Source organism: Mercenaria mercenaria, chromosome 13 (assembly GCF_021730395.1).
Source record: "Mercenaria mercenaria strain notata chromosome 13, MADL_Memer_1, whole genome shotgun sequence".
Lineage (NCBI taxonomy): Eukaryota > Metazoa > Mollusca > Bivalvia > Venerida > Veneridae > Mercenaria > Mercenaria mercenaria.
In genome coordinates, this window is record NC_069373.1 from 37,911,580 (window position 1) to 37,929,291 (window position 17,712).

The following is a 17,712-nucleotide window of genomic DNA, read 5'->3' on the forward strand; positions in this document are numbered from 1 at the left end:
TCAGTCCCTTTTGCAACAATATGCTAATATAGGTTTATGGCAACGATACGCCTACTTTCGTTTTGCGTAGCATATTTCTGAGAAAATGAAAATCTTGCATATAAAAGAAGTGAGGTGTACTTATCAAGGTTGAAAGTTAAATACTCGATATGGCAAGTAAAAAGCTGGAAAAGCAGAAGTCTGTCAAGCTGTCGATTGACGACACAACACCACTGATTTGTGTTGTTGAAAGTGGAGAGAAAATTCAAGATCATGTGGTACTATTTTTGTTTTTGACTAATTGAGATTTTGAACATCAATAGATAGACTCACTTGTACACCGTTTTAACCTGGTACGCCAATTTGTCGTATTTATACTTGTTTCATTTGGGCTAGCTCTGTGCGTATCAATTAGTCAAGTGAGTTAGTCAAAATAATTCCACGTTCAGATTGTTTTATATAATTTTTTTGAAGGGCAATCTAAACATCAAAACTTTGAAGGACCAAAATAATAGAAGTTAAGGTAACTTGACAGGGAAAACAAGATGGCGTCACGAAATTAGGGTTAGTCACATTATTTACTCTTATAGACGATATGCTGCTACAGAGGTCTAAAGATGCATTTTAATCATTTAACACACACATAAACACTTGTAAAAATGCGTTTAATTTATAAAAATATATAATCAAATGTTCTGAAACTCCCCATGAAATCTAGTCAATTTTTGTGCGAATTTTGCGGAAAAGTTATGTATCCAAACTGAAAATAATTTATATCCTCATATCTTTGAATGTGTCCTTCAGGTGCTCCACCTATGAACAAAAGAACATATCCACCGAGTTTTATGCTATTTGCTCTGGAATTTCATCAGTAACTTATAAATCTCTATATTTTACACCCTAAAAAGTTGAAACCTGCCTGCAGTATGAGGGTCGTTAAAAAAATTCAAAGTACATGTAAGTTTACGTTGTCCTTATTTCTGAGACTTTACATCCTCACATATTAAGAGTTTTGAGTGATGTGTTCATTTCTTAGTAATTCTACATTGTTTGTATTTAAATTTTATAAAACGTTTACAATCTTTTCAATATGTGTCCTAGTTCAAATGTGTTTGCTACTGTTTGAATAACCCTCAATGTCAAAACTTTACTGACTTGCATGGAGATCTCATGGAAAGCGTGGATCTTAGGCCATACTAAATTTATGTATGTTTAATGTAATTGATAAAGTACATTTTCTTGATTTTCTGTTGCCTCCCAAAAAATATAGAGACAGTTTAGATAAGGATTTCTTCATTTGAACATTAAAGGGTCATAAAACATAATGTAATATACCCAAAATCAGCTATGTTTGGGTTCATTTTCCATTCATAGGACTGGGTGAGTTTTACAATAAACATATTTTTGGAATTGCATAGCCCCTTGTTACTGAATTTATTTGCAACAAATATTGAAATTTATAATTTACTGATGAAATTCCAGAGCAAATAGCATAAAACTCAGAGGATAAGTTCTTTTGTTCATAGGTGGAGCACCCGAAGGACATATTCAAACATATGATGATATAAATTATTTTCAGTTTGGATACATAACTTTTCTGCAAAATGCGCACAAAAATTGACTAGTTTTCATGGTGAGTTTCAAAACATCTGATTTTATAATTTTATAAATTAAGTGCATTTTTACAATTGTTTATGTGTGTGTTAAATGATTAAAATGCATCTTTAGAACTCTATAGCAGCATATTGTCTATAGGGGTAAATATTGTGACCAACCCTAATTTCGTGACACCATCTTGGTTGTTCATGTCAAGTTACCTTAAATCACAGTACACAGTCATGTAAAGTTATGGTTTTATATGGCGTGCAGGGGTGTAAAATTCCACTCGCATTGGTGAGCTGTTAAAGTCTGGATAGGACGAGTGGACCTCGCTGTATACTCGACCGATCGGGCGAGTGGTTTTTATGTCATAGCTTTAATGAAATTCAGAAATTACATCTCGAAAAACGTCAACAAACTTTGAGATTGTTCAGTTGCTACTTTTATTGAAATTTACCCGCTAATCGTAAAGATATTAAAACGTCGTGCCGGTAACTTTCCATTCTGAGAGCATGTGTGACCTATCGTATTACCTAATTTACATCACCGTTACTTTTGTTTATCGACACGTACACAAAAAACTCGCATAGTGCATTCATTTTTTAGCATATCGCTTCAATTTTTCAACACGCTTGAGAAGTAATTTACAATTTGAATTCTATTAAGATTTCAATAAAATATGGACGGAAATGTAAGCAAATTTGTATAAAAACGGTTGAATTTTCATATAATCATTTGTTAAATTTCAAACAGTGCGATCTTAATTACTTATTTCTTTCTAAGAGAAAATAAATGATACATACTCATTGGGTATAAAATTCAGACTTTTGACCAGAAAGAACAAAAAACAGAATATAAAATCTTAAATAATGAAAAAGCGGCAGTAATTAAAATACATTGAGTAAAACGATCGTTTGGTAAAATGGTTTCTGTTAGTGTGGCGGAATAGGTTACGTGACCTCGTGGACGTAAATAGAAATGTGGTTTTAAAATAAAACAAAATGATGTTGTTGCAGTTTTTAATAAGTTTTAAATGAATCTTTGTACATGTATTTTTTGACAAAATATTCTTCTCAAACAATAATGTAAATTCTTTGAGGGCAAATAGGTCACAGAGGTAGGATTTCCACTATTATCGTTTGAGACATTTACTTGTCCGTTTATACGCGATATTGCACATTCGCTTTTAATAACAAATTAAGGAAGGAACTTTTTTATTGATTTCTGCTTCTCTAATTTAAAGAATGAGGCAGTACGATCAGACAGTGATGTGTCACATGGCGCGAAAACTGTAATATGACGTAATGCCATGACAATCTCGTGCAACAATACCGCTTTGATCTCCGCTTCAGATGTCATGATACAACACACTTCTTGTAGCTCTTTGAGAGGATGTTAATTGATGATGAAAACAAGGCCAATTACTTAGTTTATCAACAGAATAATTACCGATGATCATCAACTTTTTTTTTCGCTTTCAAGACGGGTAGGAGGATGATGATTATTGTGTCCATACATGTATTTTTAGGACATTTTTCAAAATAATTATTTTTCAGGAAATGAGACTTAAGAAAATGAAAATAACTGATATTTAATACTTTCCTGACACTTTGGGAAACTACGGTAGGGGTTAGACTGTGATTATTTTTACTATCGATGCAGTTATTATGGAGAGCAACTTGATGGTGGAGATGACAAAATTAGTGAAAGAAAAAGGAAAATGTCTGGTGTGAAAAGGAAATTATATATTATAGTTATATTTGAAATTTGCTTGTTGTACATCATCATAAATACTCTTTCCATAAAACGTGACAGTATTAAAAATGTCAATTATTAGGGCGGGTGACTGTTCACTAAGGGTCAGTAGATTTTACTAGCTACTAGTCCTGCAGGGCGAGTGGTGTGAAAAAGAATTTTACACCCCTGGCGTGTAAACACACAGTAAACCTTGAACATGTACAGTACATACAAAGGTTTAAATCACCAGAAAATTTGTAATTTTGGATATTATTTAATAATCTTAAGAAGATTAATGAGGAATTGAATCCCCTTTTGATACATGTAAGTTATATTTATGGCCAATTCGTGAAATAATCGGCACTTAAACCTATAGCATGTAAAGCGTCGGCAGCGATGAAAATTTCGTCAGAAGTTGCTTCAACTATTTTGGTCATTTGAGTGTTTGACACGAGTGGGGATATTGCCCATATGAAAAAAAAATCTCAATATTTCCTAGGATCGCATCGAATTTGTTGGACTAACATGTGAGTAAGTCCAACTAATTTGATGCAATCCTTTCTTATGGGCAATATCTATACTCACGTCAAACACTCGAAAGACCAAAATAGTGGAGGAAATTTCCAAGGAAATTGTCATCGCTGCTGATTTAAATGCTGATTTGTTGGGAATTTGAGATAAATTCAAATAAAACTTACATGTATCAAAAGGGGATTCAATTCCTCATTGATTTGTAAAAATTACCAAATAATTTCTAAAGTAACAAATTTTCTAGTGATTTAAACCTGTGTATTATTGTAAACGGTTAACGTTTTCTGCATCTACACAGCAATATGCGCAAGCGATAAAACCAACAACTTTACATGACTATGTACTGTGATTTATCTTCCATTATTTTGGTGAAATTGGTCCTTCTAAGTTTTGATGGTTAGATTGCCAATCACAAATATGAAACAATCTGACTGTCAAATTATTTTGACTAGCATGCGAGTATGCTGAATAGCCCAGTTGAAACATCACGGCTCATTTCAGTGTACCGATCACATGACTTGGACAGCCTGGTGTTGTATGAATTGAGCCCACCTAATATCTACATTTTAATATTTGCAGTATTACTGCTATTCCAGTATAATATAAAATTTAGGCACTGCTTGTCCCAAAGGGAAAGCCCAGACATGTAAGATAAGTAGGTTCTATATGTCAATTGTTCCTAATCCGATACCCTACCCCTACTCTGCATTCTTATTTGGGAACTATCAGTTGTGTTCAGTGGAACTTATCACTGTTTGCAGTAATATGAAGTTTTTCTTTTGCACTTTCAATTAAGCATTGTCAGGATATAAATAACACATCTGTATTAATCTTATATTGTAGAGGGGGCATTATGTAATATTTCTATTTTCTTGTCTACAATGAACTTTCATTTTGATACACGTATACAATGAATATATATATGTCTTAGATATTTGAACTCTTCAAGTTTGCTAGAAGGCATGACATTGTATCATAAGTGACCAGCAGAAAATAAAATATATATACAAGATTGATCATTTTTTTCCCCTGACAAATCCAAGAACATGCATTTTTAGATTTACTGTATTGTACAGAAGGTGTTAAAAATTGTGCAAATAATTAAGGACCATGTGGGCAATGCATGACACATAAACATGATTTAAAATTCTGACCCTTGCAAAATCCGTACTTTCTGCAATTCTCCATACACAAACGATGATTCCCGAAAACAAATGTATGGTACGGGTATAGGCATTAGGAACAACCAGTTCTATTGGCATAAATTGTTCAGTATCGAATATTTTCAGTAAGTGTAATGTTTTGTTAAAGCTCTTGTTATGAAAATTAGTCTTTCAAAATCTTAATTAAATGCACGTAGTCATTTTTTTCAGTTGTGTCATAGGACCAAAATAGTGATGCAAAATGTTGTTGATATTTGTGATATTTTGGTGCTTAGAATCTAGACCCAAAATGCACCAGAGACGACCATTTATCTACCTATATAAAAATTATCCAGGGGGAATCACCCTGACCCTCATTGCAAGTAAGGGATACCCTCTTCATACATACCTCCACTAAGCGCTAAGGGCCTCAATAATCACGCTTTCAATTTCTGAATCCACACTTGCAAAGTTTCTTTTCATTTTATGTTTTGATAGTGATTTAACAACAAATTACAATTTACACATCAAGCTGGCTTAAGGTAGTTCTGCACTTTTGGATCGAAATTTTTTCTACAATGTAGAATTTGATTAAACTCTGATTTTTCAAATCTTCGGAATATATTGAGAAAATTCAGCAAATAAAAAAGATAGGGTCGTGTGCTTGATTTTTTGCTAGACTGATATGAAAAAGATTGGATCTTACGCTATTTTTCATAATGGGAGTCTATGGGAAATTTGCAACATTCATAACATTTTTGCGAATAGAAATTTTTCTAAAATGTAGATTTTAATGAAACTTCTCATAAAGTTGAATAAACATATGGCCTATAATATGATGAAATAAAATGTATAGGTCCGTGTGCTTACTTCTGGGATGTTTGGCCATGATTAAAGTGAACTGGGGGCCTCCGTGGCCGAGTGGTTAAGGTCGCTGACTTCAAATCACTTGCCCCTCATCTATGTGGGTTCGAGCCTCACTCGGGGCTTTGAATTCTTCATGTGAGGAAGCCATCCAGCTGGCTCACGGAAGGTCGGTGGTTCTACCCGGGTGCCCGCTTGTGATGAAATAATGCACGGAGGGGCACCTGGGGTCTTCCTCCACCATTAAAAAAGCTGGAAAGTCGCCATATGACCTATCATGTGTCGGTGCGACGTTAAATCCAACCAGAAAAATAAAAAATGAAAAAATAAAGTGAACTGCCCATTTCAGGCTATATTTATGACATTATTTTGAATAATTATGCGTGTCACATGTTTTCATATGATATTTTATCTTTAGAAAGATAGTAACAGTGCCATTTTAATAAATCAATTCACAGGTTGCCATTAATTCATGAACTGATTTTCATTTCCGTACGCCAAATCCAGGCTTTATTCTACGTTTTCCGGATAAAAGACGTTGCACCATCACTTCCGTTTTTTCAAACGTGCAGAACTACCTTAATGTCATGCTTTATTTTCCATGATGTCAGCACATTTTGATGACGTTAGTGCAACGTGACACTGTTCATGCATAATAGAAAGTTTTGGATTTTCTTTTAAAACATTAACGTTTTTAAAGAGAATTGCAACTAATAGAAAACAAGTCTTGCTGTTTTTTCAGTAGTAGGTCTAAGCAATTTTATTTTATTGTATGTCGTTTTGAAAATTATTTACAGCAAGCAGCATTTCTGGGAATTATAAGTTGAAAACAAAAACAACAAAGTGGTTCTTTTAAAAGTAAAAGGTATTCGCAAGTTGAATGTTATAATTATAGGTATATTTTGACATAGATGTGTATACATTAACTTTAGCTGGAGAAAACCTTTGGTTTTTCCAAAACATTCAGCTGTTGAATATGGTTGCTGATTTCTGCCATGTCGTGTTGGCAAGGCAAAAACACAAAAACTCAGCAAATACCTTTTTTGCCGAGTTTTTTGTCTTCATGTTTTCATCTTGGTAGGGCAAAAAACATGAAAACATGACACATTGTATGAGAAAACTCCATGTTTAGAGGCCGTATTTACTGACAAATAAGGTGTTTGTTGTGTTTTTGTATCGGCAGGGCAAGGTCACGACAGCATGACAAAAACACAACATATTCATACCTGCCAAAACAAAAACTGGACAGATAAATATGTTGTGTTGACCCCCTCTAAATGATGTGTTTTTATGTGCAATGAGTCATGTTTTCGTGTTTTTGCCTCACCGACATGTCATGGCAGAAATCAGCCACCACTGTAGAAAGATACATTATCGCAGTACTTACTGACATACCAGTGCAAAATGAACTTAGCTGCTGCCTTATGATGATTTGACGGATGATTATGTACAGTAGTTATGGTCCTTCTGCATGAGTTGTTTATTCCAGTATGTTTGTTAAGTGTTGTTTCTTTTGCTCTTGCCTGCATCACATTCATGAAATTAAGGAAAATCTTTCAAAATATATCTTAATTGATACTGATATCATAAACAACAACAGACAGTAACAACAACAACAACAACAACAACAAAATTAAATTCAAAATATCATCTGCTGTACGTGAGGGCCATTCTAAACAATCTGCATAAATTCACAGCCGGCTAACCAACTTTATTTTTTTATGACGTAAAACATGGTACTTTCAAAGGACTCAAAAACTGACCTTAATTGCTATAATAATATATGTGTGGTTTGTATGTCATGTACACTGTGTTTTCTGCAAAGCATAGGCTATCTGCATGTCATTCATACCTATAATTTTCTTTATCCACATGACATTTGTGCCATATATTTTTGTTACTAGCTTGACAGGTCATTTCTTTGAATTCTCATCTCCAGGAGTATACACTTAAAGTTCAAAGAGGTATTGCATCTGACCTTTGCTGGATGCAGAAGAAGAGATATTCGGACTTTACAACACTTGATAATGATTTGAGAATTTCCAACATCAATTTACCCCTACCTCCAAAGAAAGTTTTTGGTAATTTTGACAGGGAGTTTGTTGCAGAACGGAAGTTAGGATTACAGGTAATTTATAAATGTATTATTTATTGGTTGGCATAGTACATTCATAACAATTTAAAACAGATAATATTATAGTCTATGACAATTTATTTGAACAACAGGTCTAAATATCATTCAGTATCTAAAAAGTTGATAACAGGAGAAACTTGAAGGAAGTTTCCAGGTAAACTTACTAAGTATAAAAGCATTGTTTTCATCTTAATACTTTATTATATTATACCAGATTTATATAGCGCCCTTTTCATGATAAATAGGTTCAAAGGCGCTTTATATAGCCATCATTGTCAGATACCCACAACTGACTATATTCCTTGTCACTGCATTGGTTGATGTAATGTAACCAAATCATTGTTTGTGCCTTGTGCTGCAATGTGGGTACCTGAAGATTTACTCTTATATGACCTGACGACTTTCAGCAACAAGTCTTTATCGCAGATAGAAGATTAGGCCCAAAAATAAGTTGATAAAGAATTATTTCATGACATTTTAAAATTACTTTGCTAATTGACACATTTAAGCTATATGGATTATTGATATTTTATTGTACGTTTCAGACATATATGACTGCTGTACTGAGCAAACCAATTCTGGCCAATAGTTTACCTGTGAAAAGGTTTCTTGATCCTGAGAATTACGCAGTGAACTTTACAGGTACGAATTACACTAAATGTCTTACTGTAAAATCATTTTGATTTCATGGGCATGAAATTTCGTGGTTTTGAGCAAAACGGCAATTTCGTGGGGATATGAATTCGTGGATTTCAACTTTTGAACATAAAATGAATGGAAATTTTACTTGTTCATTGGGATTAAATTTCGTTGATTGACTCAACCACGAAATCCATGAAAATTAGTTCCCCACGAATATTAATGATTTCACAGTATCCAGAATTGTTGTTTGTTTGAATGGAAGTTCAGGTTGATACAGATGAGCCTGTGTTAGCAGTTACCTCTATTAAGTAGCCACTTGCCTAAATCAGCCAATCAGCTAATTCCAAATTTATGTTTTGTTCTAATTTCAGCAGCCTCCTGCCCGATGCAGACACTTATTAAGCACATTTTCTTATTGAAGCTTATGAATTTACACAGAAATGATAAAGTTCTGTTTACTGCATGAAGGTTATCCTACAGACAGGGGTTAGGTCAATTTTGGCAACACTGGTGAAAACCCAAAAAACTTGCATCAGTTGTGCTAGAATGATCTTTTTATATGCTTTCCATTTTTCTTTGCTTCAGTGTAACAAACAAGATACAGGGTTGCTCAACTCAGTGTTGTTAACCTTTACCCTGCTAAATTTCTAAAATGGACTGGTCCATCATTCAGTTTGGGCAGTACCACTTATAAAGCAAAGGGGTGTTCACTGAAAATTTACTGAGTGAATCGTGCAGGCTGATTTTGGTCTGCACTGGTCACAAAGGCAAAATCACTATTCACCAGCAGGCTAAAGAATCTCATTTATTTTGTCCTAAGAAAAAATATGCTTGATAAGAACCTGTTAGAGCAAATCAGACATTTAAGCAAATAAAATTCACAGGAATTGAAACTTCCATTGTGGCATGGTACACCACATCCATAAGAGAACAGGTAACCATTAGTCATCTGTCAGAGGTAAAGATTGACAATAAGATGGAAGTTGTCATATTTAAAAAAGAATTAGCACATTAGGAAGCAAAGTTTCATTCTGATGAAAGTAGAGTCTGAGGATGGTCTCTGCATTCTCTTACTTTCTCTATCAACCTTTACCCTGCCAAACTTCAAAAATGGACTGGTCTATCATCTGATTTGGGCAGTACCATTTATTATTCAAAGGTGTGTTCACAGAAAATTTACTGACTGAAAAGCGAACAGTGCAAACCAAGATCAGCCTGCATCTTGGTCTGCACTGGTTGAAAAGGCAGAATCACTTGCGGCCAGCAGACAAAAGGTTAACATTAAGATGAAATTATTAGTAAAAATGCAGGATGCTGCCATCCTGTATAGTTAACTGGCTTGTTAGAATTTTCTTAAATGTTCATGTAAAACTGATAAGTTGAATTCAAGTGAAGGGCCAGATTACTGTTGCTGACAATGATGTTTTTATGTTTGTTTCAGAGATAGCATTACAACATGTTTCTATGGTGTTGAGGTCAGAGAAACAGTGGGAAGTGGTTGAACCATTACCAGAAATAGGTAAGACAGCATTGAAAAGCCGACGGATTCATTCCGAAGTACTGTGAATCTTAAATACTTACAGTTACTATATTTTATTTATAGAACGAAAAATGCAAACAACACTGGTGCCATAATATCAAAAGCGGCATTTTCCGTGAGATTGCATGCACGATCTGATGTCATTCAAAAAAAAAAAGTTTTAGATAAAATCTTCCAAAATTGAATACCAAAATTTTAAAAAGAACATCGGATTGTAGCTAAAACTATTTTTATTCTGATGGTTAAGGTCAAAACTGAATCAACATGACAATATGATATTTTATTGGAAGTTGAACTGCAATTTAATATGGGCAGTCTTTTTGGCTGTTCCATTTAGATGTTGAAAAGATTGGTGTACCGATATTTATTTTGATTTCTGATATTCCTGTAAAGCAAGCTACTTGTTTTTGTAACGGTGCTGTTTTTTGTGTGATTAGGCAGTTATAAACTACATTGGGACATCTTGCAAATTATCCAAGAATAAATAGTGTTATTCATGGATTTTATGTATTTACCCAGTTTTCTGTGAACAGTAAGAATAGTTTGTAATTAATTGTAGTGCTGTATTTCATATATGTAGGTTGGAGGATAAGAAAGGAGTATATTCTAGTCAAGCCGGTAGCCAGTTCTAAAACAAGACAGATGTTATCTTGGGTAAGTCGAACAATTTTTTGTCTCTTGCACATGAAAGAAGATATTATGCTTGAAAAAGGGGGAGTGTGATGGTTGTATTTAAGTAGTTTAAATGATCTTAAAGTCATCCAAATTTTGTTCTGTATTTATGTTATTTATGGTAATAAAAATGTCAGCATTTGGATACTTTTTGCAGGTAGAGTATGGTCCAGACAGATATCTACCAGATAAGGAACTCAGTGCTCTCATGACTGTTCTTCAGAATATCAAGGTATTCAGTTAAGCTTGTATTAGTTTGTTCACATGACAGTCAGTCTGGCTTTGCTGGTTTAACAAAGCCCTCCCCTCTACTGAAGACCTTTATCTTGGTGGGTTAGGCAAGATTTGTGGCTCCACTAGTGTACCAGCACCTTCAGCCTTCCTCCATCAAGTTTGTAGCTAGGCAACATCATTTGTGGTCAGGTAAAGTTAAGGATAAGCTTTATTTTACGTTACATATAAAGAAATTAATATGAGCTACAAACAAGTTATAACAGTCAAACTTGTCATATGTGACTTTCCACGGAACCATCCATAAAAGGTCACATATGACAGGGAGTCTTTTAATTCAGGTTCACTAAATAGCAAGGTCATTTGTTAAATATAAACTACGTGTATGCCATTTTTGGATTCTATTATCGTTTATGTATGTTTAAGACATGATATTATGTTGTCAAAATATTTTAAAATATTATGTAAAAAATAAACACAATAAAAATATGTTGTGTTCTGATAAACTGATAATATGGAAGTAATGTATAAAAGATCATGATTAAATCTCTGAATACATTGTACAGTCTAGTAACTAACCTTGCAACATCCATATCATCAGTTCAAAAAGACAATCATATCAAGTTCCACAGTATTTACTTTAATTAATTTCATTGTCTGCAGAAGTTAAATACGTTTGTTTGTTGTTGTTTTTTTGGCATTGCAATATTACATAACTTTTATGATGATCAGTCGACAGCACATTATGGGTGACTTCCGCTGCAATTAACTTTTGTGGTGTCATAAAATATTTGAAAGCCGCGGTCCTTCTGTTTTGATTAACACTTTCCTTTATACAAGGCCGTTGATACACATCGTATACACAAATTGTTGTTTAGGGGAAATCCGCATAAATCACGTGTGACCTTCATGACCGTACACATTTAAAATATTTAGGTGTTTAATGGTTGTTATTTTTAGAATGAAGAAAGTCCCCCGCACTAGCCATCTGCATATAGCTTTCCTACTAAGTTTCCGTGACGTAGCGTCGTGCATTGATAGGAAAAATTCTGGATAATTTTGGTTGTAAATTACTCGATAAATTTTTATAGTAACCACATGATGTTTTACGCAAATATTGATGACGAAATCCCATACTTTGTATAGTAAACCTCCGGAATTCGTTTCTTTAGGAAAAGAATAAAAGTAGAGATACTTTATGAGACATATGGATATATGTTTTTGTTCAAATTGTCGATAATCTGTAGACGTGGGTCAATTAAATATAATTATGATCTTATTAGCAAACAAGAATGACCAGTTACTGCTAATTATCGCTAACTGGCAGGCTTACGACGAGGTGCGAAAATCATTTTTTGCAAATTTCTAGGCTGTGAAAAATGCCAAGGGTCGTTGAAATCAGCCATGTAATCGTCATGGGACGCATAAAATACGGTCGTTAGTCGCGTCAGACAGGGAGTCGTTTAATTCAGTGACTTTATATAGTGATTTACGTTGGGCGGTCTGGAACAGGGTCGTATACGACAGGAAGTGGTTTAATTCAGTGAGTCGCTATGACAAGTTTGACTGTATATCAAAAGGCTCTTAGCTGAGCTTATTTTGTCTCATGGAACAACCCTTTAAATGCTGAGTGCCACGCAAGGGAGCAGTGAGTGCCAGTACCATTTTTAACATCTTTGGTACAGTTATTGACATTTTAGTATGGTGCAGCAAAGGATTGAACCCCAAACCTCCCACACTAAACGCATACAGTATTATTGAGCTAATACAGCTGTTGTTAAAAGTTAATGTAAGTTTTACTTTGATACCATCATGATAAATTTTAATGCTTATCCTGTTTTTTTCTTTCCTTTTCTTTCAGCACCCATATATAGAAACACCTATTTTATCAACATCCAATGAAAGTGGAGGACTTGTGATAAGACCCTTCAATGAAAGGGGAACTTTAAGAGACTACATATGTAAATGCAAACCAAAGGGACAGTTTCTGAAAAAATACGCCAATCCTTTAAAATTGACAAGTTTAGATGAACAAATGATTAAAGTGATCAGCAAGCAGATTTTAGAGACACTAAGTTTATTACATGAAAAAGGCCTGCCTTATGGTAAGTTTCATGGTACAGTTTCGTTAGAGCTAATGCTGTAAAGTCATTTTATTTCATGGGATTGATATTTCATGGGTTTGACAAAATTGATGATTTTGTGGAGAATTGAACTCGCAGATTTCAAATTTTTAAGATATAATTTTGGAAAATTTGCTGATTCATCAGGATTTGATTTCATGGATTAATGCAATGAAAAAATCAACTAAAAAATGTCTAGCCAACAAGAGAGCATGTCCCCGATGATTCATTCAGCCAAATCATACTAAAATTTTGTCCCTTCACCCCAAATATTACTTATTTTATTGTACTCATACATGTTTTTGTAAAGAAGTTGTAAAGCTAACACTGGTTAAACTATCTTTACACAGTTTTGGATGTGGTCTATAACTCTGTCATCCATCAAGGGGTTTTAAAATTACTTGACACAAATGTTCCTCATAATGATTCTATATGTCTTGTGTTATACCTAGGTTCCTAGCTTAAAGTTCAAGGTCACATTTTGAGGTCAAAGGTTAACATTGTATAGACAGGATTTTGTTTTATGCAATACATCAATGGACTGTAATTTTTACATGGCATGAATGTTCTCTTTAATGTTCTCAAAGGTCAAGGTTGCTCTTGGAAGTCAAAGGAGTTTTTTCCCCTGTCCAATCCGTAACTCAGCCATCCATCATGGGATTAGACTATGTAAAACAAGTGAGACCCAGGGTAGGGCCAATTTTGACTGAAGGGACATGAGTTATACAAATTTGATAGAAGACCACTACACAATACTACAAGCCAAATATCTGTGCTTAGAGCTTAGGATACTATAGAAAAAAGTTTTTGATCTTCTTGTCTAAAACCTCAAGCCCTAAAGCTATTGCATTTGTGTTGAATACCCCTAAAAGGAAATAGTGTACCTATTTGAGTCTGGTGGGCAATATAGGGCCATCATGGCCCTCATATTTTATATCAATAGATGTTAATGGCAAGTATGAAATGTAGAAATTTAAATCCTATCCATATTGTATATACAGCACAATATTGTATAGACATATTGACAGATATTAAATCATTAGGCTATACTGTAGTTGGAATAATTACTCACCTTCCAGTAGGGGACTCTGTTTTGCATGGCAGTATATCGTTTACTTGTTATTTAATAAATCATCAAAGCAAGAATGAAACACTGATTACGTTTTGTGTTCCAGGTCACTTACATAGTGGGAACATTCTGATAGACAAAAATTGTTGTAAACTCTTAGACATTGAAAATTGGTTGTTAGGTTTGCCGTCCTATTATAGACAGAATATTCTACAGTTCAAAAAAATTCAAGTAAGTAACTGTTACCTAATGTTAGTGTTTACCCTACTTTTTTCAACCAATCACATGCAAGACATCCGCTTAGCTCAGTAGGTAGAGCGTTGGTCTACGGATCGCGGGGTCGCGAGTTCGATCCTCGGGGGGCGTATGTTCTCCGTGACTATTTGATAAACGACATTGTGTCTGAAATCATTAGTCCTCCACCTCTGATTCATGTGGGGAAGTTGGCAGTTACTTGTGGAGAAAACAGGTTTGTACTGGTACAGAATCCAGGAACACTGGTTAGGTTAACTGCCCGCCGTTACATGACTGAAATATTGTTGAAAAAAAGCGTTAAACCCAAATCAAACAAACATGCAAGACATTTTCAGATATTTCCAATAAAGATTGTACATTATCTGTGAGGAGAGTTCTTCAGAGTCTGATCTGTTTAAAGCTACATTAAAAAAATAGTAAAAACATTAAGTCAGATGGAGACTATCAAGTGAAATCTTCATTGTTAAGAAAGCATATCATTTGCTATGCTCCCTCGTTATTGGTTTTCTGATGATGAAGATTTCATTTCAAGGTGTCTTTACTATACTTAGATCTCTTCTTTTCAGTAAATAGATTATTGATATTTTAAACATATAGTAATTTGTGCTGGTGAGTATAATTTGAAATATATTTTAAAGGTGAATTTCACCAAACTTCAGTAGCATTATGGCATAGCTGTTCTCAGAGGTATTAAATGAATTATTTAAAAGGAAGACAAGTGAAGCAGAAAGACAAACTGCAAGATTGTAATCTCTTGAATGATCTATATTGTTAAAATGTTTCTGTCAGCTACATAGATGTGTGCATTAGTCAGTTGAAAATAGAAAAACAAATCTTGAAGCTAAGTCTGATTGTATGCCATATAAAATTTTATAAAAATAGTTATGTCTAAAGTACTTTCCTGGGATTATTCAGATGATACAGCTGTTTTGCACAAAGGATTTGAGAAAAACAAATTTCAGTTCCTTAGATTCAGCTCTGGTGTTCAAATTGACTGCCAGAGTTGAGATTCAATAAATAAATTTTCTCACTTTGTGCCATTTTTTTTATCTAGACCTTTCTTATACCTCTTATTTAACTAATTTACCATCAGATTGTATAATATGTATAATGTATATGTAAAAAAGCCTCTGGGCCCACCTGCTTTGCTCAGAAGGTAGACACAAGACTTTGAATTGAAAAATCCTGAGTCCTACCTGTGGACAAAAGTGCATGTTCTCAGTGACTGTTTGACAGTAGACAAATGTGTTTGAAGTCATTTGTTCTCAACCTCAAGAGTACCGTGAAGAAGTTGTCACATTACTTGCTGAGAATGCAAGGTCAGGAAAACAGATCAGGTTAACAAAGTCCAATACTTGCAATACTGCTGAACAAAAATGAGCGTTAAACCCCATAAAAGAAACAAAGCCCCAGTTGAATAAACTTGAAAAGGTCACTACATCCTAACTTTGTTGTTGACAGAGCACTTCAGTAATAACAAACAGTAATAAAAATAATTGAAAAATACAACTTCTATTACAAGACTGGTAACTGACCAAAATAAATGTTTTTCTTCTTTGATTACCATATGGTAACTGACCAAAATAAATGTTTTTCTTCTTTGATTACCATATAATGTTTTTCTGTTTAACATTACAGACTACAGAAATGATGGATGTATATTGTTTTGGTTGTGTTTTATATGAAATGACATTTGCTTGTGAGGTACCAGCTGAAAGCTGTGACGATTTCCCGCCACAATGTCCTGCTCAGCTTAGTGAGTTTAAGTTTTTACCACCTATTCCTTTGAGAATGTTTAGTACTTCAAATATATTCTAGGTCATTGAAGAAAAACAGAGCTGTGTTCTAATATGTACAAAACATTAGTTGGACTTTAATAAATTTACCGCTGATGGTTTCAATAGCATCAGGTGGCAGAGAAGAACAGTGTTCTTGTTTACTCCTTGGAGAGCTTAGAAGATTACTCTAAAATTCTGTGAGATTATCCTAGAAATGACCAGTTTCCTGCTAGAATTAATTTCTCTGATATTTATAGAAATACATGTTACACAGACCTAGTCTTCTGTGTCATGTAAGGGCACTTGTTTTATTGCAGGATCAGTGCTTGAATCAATACTCACTACAGAGGCATGTAAAAATGGTCTGCCTACAGTACAGAATCTTCTTATGCATCCGTAAGTATAAATATTGTATTTTGCATCCTTAAGTATACACAATATGATTTGCGTGTAAGTATACACAATGTGTTTTGCACCTGCAAAAAAAAAAGTGTGTAGTATCCCTTAGTATATAGACAATGTGTTTTGCATCTTTAAATATACACAATATATTTTGTATCCTGTAGTATACACATTGTGTTTTATACACAGTGTTTTTGTATTAAGTATACACAATGTTTTTTACATACAGAAGTATACACATTGTGCTTTTCATCCATAAGTATACACAAAGATATTTTTATATCCATAAGTATACACAATGAGTTTTGTAACCATAAAGTGTACCAGTACACAATGTTTTGCATACAGAAATAAAAACATTGTGATTTGCGTTTTAAATATATGTAATGTGTCTTTTAAGTCAGTCCTTACAGCAGTAAATGTAATGTATTATGTCTTTGATTAAATTCAGTGAAGTTAGCTTAGCATTGCAAACATAAACCGTCCATAAGAATTACAACATACATGCATTTAATTGTCTCCTCTTTTGTAGATTCTTCGCAGATGTCTCATTACCAGCTGGGGAGAAACCATTCCTGAAGATACCCAGTAAACTGAAGGAGCCACTCAGACAAGCAAAGGAGGAATTTGAAAGAAGAATTAAAGAGGAACAAAAGGCTGTAAGATTTTTTTATTGCATAGTGTAAAATACTGGTAGTTGCACACTCTTTTTTGACTGTTTGTCAATTTGCTGCTCACCTGAGCTCAAGGATCGTTGTATGTCCATAGTCAATCTGCTGTCCACCATATCTCCACCTAAACCACTTTGCCTGTTTCATCCAAACTTCACAGGAATGTTCCTTGGATGGTCCCCTTTCAGATTCTTTCAAATCTAGGTCAGCCAAACAAAATTCTGGTTTCCACAGCAACTAAGAGGAAAAACTTAAAAACTGTTCTCCTCAAAAGCCACTGGCCTGATTTCAAAATAATTTCACAGAAATGTTTCTTGGGCAACCCTGTACCAAAAATGTTAAA

General features: G+C 34.1%; 1 protein-coding gene across 2 annotated transcripts in view; it reads left to right on the forward strand.

Moving 5' to 3' along the window:
- Positions 1–3: 3 nt before the first annotated feature.
- Positions 4–17,712, forward strand: part of LOC123528763 (PX domain-containing protein kinase-like protein) — a 44,769-nt gene continuing 27,060 nt past the window's right edge. For both annotated transcript variants that reach the window (XM_045308735.2, XM_053521583.1), the window contains exons 1-11: positions 4–257; positions 7,792–7,980; positions 8,532–8,628; positions 10,070–10,147; positions 10,749–10,822; positions 10,998–11,072; positions 12,933–13,176; positions 14,370–14,494; positions 16,157–16,274; positions 16,614–16,692; positions 17,231–17,357. In XM_045308735.2, coding sequence (XP_045164670.2) covers positions 150–257; positions 7,792–7,980; positions 8,532–8,628; positions 10,070–10,147; positions 10,749–10,822; positions 10,998–11,072; positions 12,933–13,176; positions 14,370–14,494; positions 16,157–16,274; positions 16,614–16,692; positions 17,231–17,357 — 1,314 coding nt within the window. In that variant the 5' untranslated portion in view covers positions 4–149. The remainder of the gene's footprint in view (positions 258–7,791; positions 7,981–8,531; positions 8,629–10,069; positions 10,148–10,748; positions 10,823–10,997; positions 11,073–12,932; positions 13,177–14,369; positions 14,495–16,156; positions 16,275–16,613; positions 16,693–17,230; positions 17,358–17,712) is intronic.